The sequence below is a fragment of the Olea europaea genome, chromosome 5 (genome assembly GCF_002742605.1).
Source record: "Olea europaea var. sylvestris chromosome 5, O_europaea_v1, whole genome shotgun sequence".
In the NCBI taxonomy this organism is placed as follows: domain Eukaryota; kingdom Viridiplantae; phylum Streptophyta; class Magnoliopsida; order Lamiales; family Oleaceae; genus Olea; species Olea europaea.
Genome location: NC_036241.1, coordinates 15,773,489 through 15,779,095, shown reverse-complemented (window position 1 = coordinate 15,779,095; position 5,607 = coordinate 15,773,489). Strand labels below are relative to the sequence as shown.

Here is a 5,607-nt window from a genome sequence, read left to right as displayed (position 1 = left end):
AAATATTGCTTTATGGCACTTGGTTCATCAACACAGGGATGGGAGCATTGTAGACTTGTGGTTGTGATTGATGATACTTACTTGAATGATCATTATGGAGGTACCATTTTCACAACGTGTACACAAGATGCAAATAACAGCATATATATTCTTGCTTTTGGAATTGGAGACAATTAGAACGATAAATCTTGAAGATGATTTTTAGAAAACTTCAAGAAGGCTTGTGGGCACAGAGACGGACTGTGTTTTGTATCGAACCGTCACATGAGTATAAACTGTGCAATAGAATATGTATATCATAGGACTTCTCATGGTATTTGTACATATCATTTGTTGCAAAACTTGAAATCATACTATGGGAAATCTTGTGAAAACATTACATAAGCATTCAATTCGGTTGTCCGTGCTTATACATTGGAAAATTTTGAATATTACATGCGACGACTGGACATAATGAATGAGAAGATTACTAGTTACTGGTACTGTACTACATCTGATGACATTTTCACATACATAAAAATGGTCACATATGTTGGTTATATGATATCAATCAATAAGCTTTGTGTTTGCAGGTAGATGTTGGACTGGAAAAGTGGTTACGAATCCATATGCCAACAAACAGATACTCTACAATGACTTCGAATATCGTAAAATCAGTTAATGCTATGACAAAGGCAGCCAAGAATTACCCTATTGTATCGTTGCTAGAGTCATTATGGCAAACTGTACAATCTTGATTTTGAAAACATAGAGATGACGCACATGGAACTTTCACGAAATTGTCAAGCAAGTACAAGAAGGAGATGAGGAAAATAAGTGTAGAGTTGAGGCACTTGAGGGTAACTTCATTACTCTGACAGTAAAATTCATGTGTGTGACTCATCATAAATGCATATGATATGAGCTGTATATCCGTGACAGAAGATATTTGTGTGCACCATTTGCATGTGTGACCTGGATTTAAGCATGTGCAATGAATATAAATGCATGTGACCTGATATATTAACCTGTGACATAAGATATGTGTCTGTGACATATTTATAATAAATGTGACATGATACTATTACTGTTTTTACATTCTCTCAGGTAGATCCCTCTAACCAGTCAGTGTTTTCTGTCAGCAATGAAAAGTCAACATTTATTGTTGATATTGAACAACATACATGTATATGCAGGATGCTACAAGTTGATTTGATACCGTGTCCACATGCCTTGGCTATAATTGCAAATACAAGGAGAGATTCATATGCTTACTGTTCTTATTATTACACAAGAGACGCTTACGTGAATGCATACCAATATTCTATACATCCTGTTGGGAACCAGAATGAATGGACAGTGCCTGAAGAAGTACAAGCTAAAATTGTGTTAGCTCCTAACCAAAAGAGAAGTTCTGGAAGACCTACTGAGAAGAGGAAGAGATCATCCAGAGAAGGGAAACCAACAGTGAAATGTGGTTGTTGTGGAGGACAATGTCACAATCGTAGGAGATGCTCAAGTGTAGTTCCATTGAACTAGAATGACATAGGAAAGTAACATAAATGAAAATAGAATTCAACCGATAATACAGATACATTATAGATATCTCATGTTCTTTTATTTCAAACATTCATTGAAATAGCAGAGTGAAATATACCTGTGACCATTTTGTTTTCAAGTGCAATTAAGTTTCGACATTTACATAGTTGTTATGATAAGAAACAGTGACCTATGTTTGAATTCTAAAGATGTTTGATAACCAAATGTGACCTGTTGTATGAGATACATATATGTGACTACTTCTTCCATTCGGACCATAAAATGTGACATATGTATCATAACACGTAACATTCTCCAACAGACAAGTGCTCTGTGTCAGATGGGATACCTGTTTCGACTAATTGTGTCTCATGACTACCTGTGACCTGAGTTGTGAGACATGTGACTACCTTTTCAAAAAAAGTGACATATGTGACTACATTCTCTATCAAATATAAATGATGAGTGGTGTAACGTGTGACTTGTGTCCTGGTGGTTTAACATGTGACCGTCTCCAACAGAGATATGCCCTGTGTTGTGTACTTGTGACCTGTGTTATATGACACAGGTCACAAATACTGTGCTGTGTATCATATGACCTGTGTCATATGTGAGACAGAAGACCTGTGAAATACAATATTTTTGTTATGGAAAATATTGCAATAATATGTAATAAATATAATATTATGAGCAAAAACATGTTGCATTCATGTATTGCAAATTAAAACTTACAACAAGTTAGTATTCAATACAATCACCTCCATTCGGCAGAAAATACTAATATTTGTAACATGTACAAAACTAAAGCGTCAACTTCATTTACATAATTCATTCTACTTTCATTCTATGACAATCCCCTCCCCCGTTATAGGCTACCTCGCCCTCTTCACGTACATCTCCCGATGCTTATACAGCAGTGTGGCAATGTCCATTCTATACTTGCCAGCATCAAATGTATGTGGAATGGACTCTCTGCCTTCATGGAGGATATATAACGCATATAAGATCACAAATATTTCGCAATCGTGACTACAAAACAACACAGGACAAAATGTTACAAATGAATTTTCTTTAAAAGTTATACATATTGCACTCTTGGTCACAAACATACCCATTCATTTGCTGAGGTAAGGTATCATCGACAGTAACCTTCAATTCCATGCAACTTGGTTCAATATAATCGGGGTCCTTTTTTGATATTCCATGATTATACATTAGAGCAGCTAAGATTTTCACAAATGGCTCTATACCTTTTACAACTTTCCAGTCACGGTAACTTTTGTCTGCCAAATTGAAAACTATCAACCTGTGGCTTCTAAATTGCAACAAACCAAGCATCTAGTGAGCTTTGTTGGTGGGCAGTAATGGCATGAACACGTAGTTAACATCAGCTCAAGGTGTGCTCAAAGGAAGGCTGTCACCTGTTACAACTTTAATAAGGCTAGACTCTGACATCAGAACATTGGGATCCTTCAGAAAAGCAGGTATATGTCTTTGATTTTATTTTGAAACCAAGAATCGGTCATTGTGGCTCTAAGCTTCACTTTGTTGCCAAGTTTTGCTACCTGACGAATGTAATAAAAGCATGCATCCATGTGCTGTTTCAATAAAAAGGGAAGAACTCAGTAATGTGGAATATAACCTGTTTATATGAACCATGTATCTGTGATCTGTGACTATGAACTATGGACAGTAATCTGTGACTATGGACTGCAATTTGTGCACATTGGGTAATAACTATGTGTTGTGATCTGTATATACATTCTATGACTAATTAGCAATGAAAATGTGACCTATATCAGTAGAATAATGTAATCATACCGAACTGGTCAAAGATGAGTCTGAATTTGTAAGTTGGTAGAACTAGGACTTAGGACCTACTGAGCGTGACCTAATAACAAAAGTAGGATTGATTCGACCATCTTCATCACTAAACTTTTTCCTATGACCAATATGGAAAAGTAAGTTATTGTGTTACAACAAGTTATTGATACAAATTAACAAATGGATACAAAATAACAGTACTTGGTTCTTGGTTTGTACCCTCTCTGGAACTAAGCCATGAATGCTGAGCTATCAACTTCATCAACACGAACTTTGTAATTTTCAAAAATAACAATATCGTCATGTTTGAATAACTTTCCTTCTCCAGCCACAAATGGAGACTACAATATTTTTGCAGGCCTTGAAACACATTTAACTAGCACTTCAGAAGTTAGTTCAACAGTAGTTGTGTCCTGCATAATGTTGTAACGGGTCACAGATTACTTTATGCACATTTATTGAATTTAGCATGCAGCATATAAACTCTAGTCTACCAAGAAATGAACTGTGACCTTAGAACTGGACTATGTAATGGTTAGTAAGTATATGTGTAACCTGTGACCTATGGCCATTTACTAGTACATGCATTTTGTGAATCTTGAATTTGTGACAAGGCACATCTTAGTTTAGCGTGCTGCACATGAACTGTGACCTATAACCATGTACTAGTTATGATCTGTGACCATCCAGCATATAAGTGTGATCTGTGACCTATGACAATTAACTAGTTGTGAACTACATGATGTCTGAATCCTACAGTTATAAGTACCTCGGTATCAATGGTTGTAATTGCGGTGACCACATCCGATATTACAGAATCGACATACTTCTGAATGTCTTCGGAATGTAAAATGTCAGGTTGTGTAGATCCAACCCCCAAGTCAAATGATAGTGCTTCGAGAGTATACGGCAGAACGATATCATTAGTTGGGTCCAGTTTGCCCTTTCCTTTCCTATCCACATTTCGTTCCACGATTTTCACCTGTACACAAAATGAGAGAATGTTTTAAATGTCAAATAAAACTCTTGAACTATGTGGAAATGTAATGTAACTATCTCCTCAGTCTTATCAGATCCGCCAACAACTGGAGGATCTTTATCTCCAACTCCATGATCATTTTTTTTATGACCAAACCGTTTCATAATATCATCCATGGAACTGGAAATCATTGCTGATATCGTTTCTGACAAAAATTACATATTTGTCCTAACCTCCATCAAGTCACTTTTTATGTTAGATTGCATTTGAACTATGTAATTCATCTTTGTCATTTGCTCAGCATTCACTGATGATATCTGAGACTTAATGTCATCAAGCTCCACATTCAACACTTCATTATAGGACTTTAGATCAGATATTTGTGACCTCAACTCCTTAATCTCCTGATAAAAAACTGTTTATATGTGACTTGTGACAAAAAAGAACCATATATTGCACACTGTTAAAATGAATCTGTCACATGTGACCCGATCTAAACCACATGTGACTTGAAACTAGTGGTCAACAATATAATTGTTTGACAACTGACTAAAATAACAACTTATATCACCCCCATTGTGCCTCACGAGCCTATTGTTCCATTGGAGAATGACGAATAGCTGACGGGCAATCTTGGGTTGGGGATTTTTCCAGGGGAGATGTCTCCTGCCATATTGGAGGAGGATCAACAAAATCATCATCATCATTGTTGTCGGGAACACGAGCCTATCGGACACTGCTGTCTGTTAGCAGGAGCACTGATGGACCTGACTTCCCACTCGTGCCAGTACGATCAACTAACCTTTCTATTCTACTATTATCTCTACGGCTGTCTGGTGAAAACTTTGGTTGAACTGACCATTTATGTATGGCATGGCCATTTCAGTTTCCGAGGGATCTAGGTCACAAATCTCAATCTGCAAAACAATATAGATTAGAGAAATGCAATGTCAACAGATAATTACTAAGTACTTAATGCTTACTGAAACTTTACATTAGGATTAGAGAAGCAGTCACGTCCTTCCAACTTGGCAGCCGATGGTTGCTCGTCTGCAATCCAGTTCTTGATGTGCGGATGCATCCTTGATATTCGTGTGACCTCAACTCCATCAAGGCTAGGAAAAGTCTCATATATCCAGGCTTGAAAGGCTACCAACATACCTCGTAGCTTGTAGTGTGAGTTCATCCTACTCAACCCGTCTTTCAATGCACTCAACGTAATTTCAAATAATAACTTGCCCCATGGAAACTGATTCTTGCAGAGAAATCCTCAACAAGTATGAATA

The 5,607-nt window shown here is 36.9% G+C and overlaps 1 protein-coding gene across 1 annotated transcript; it reads left to right on the top strand.

Annotated features, from left to right (window-relative positions):
• Positions 1–435: 435 nt before the first annotated feature.
• On the top strand, positions 436–1,518 carry LOC111394306. Its single transcript, XM_023020055.1, has 3 exons — positions 436–572; positions 752–839; positions 1,087–1,518. Exons 1-3 carry the CDS (start codon positions 436–438, stop codon positions 1,516–1,518), a joined length of 657 nt encoding a protein of 218 aa, XP_022875823.1.
• The last annotated feature ends 4,089 nt before the right edge of the window (positions 1,519–5,607 follow it).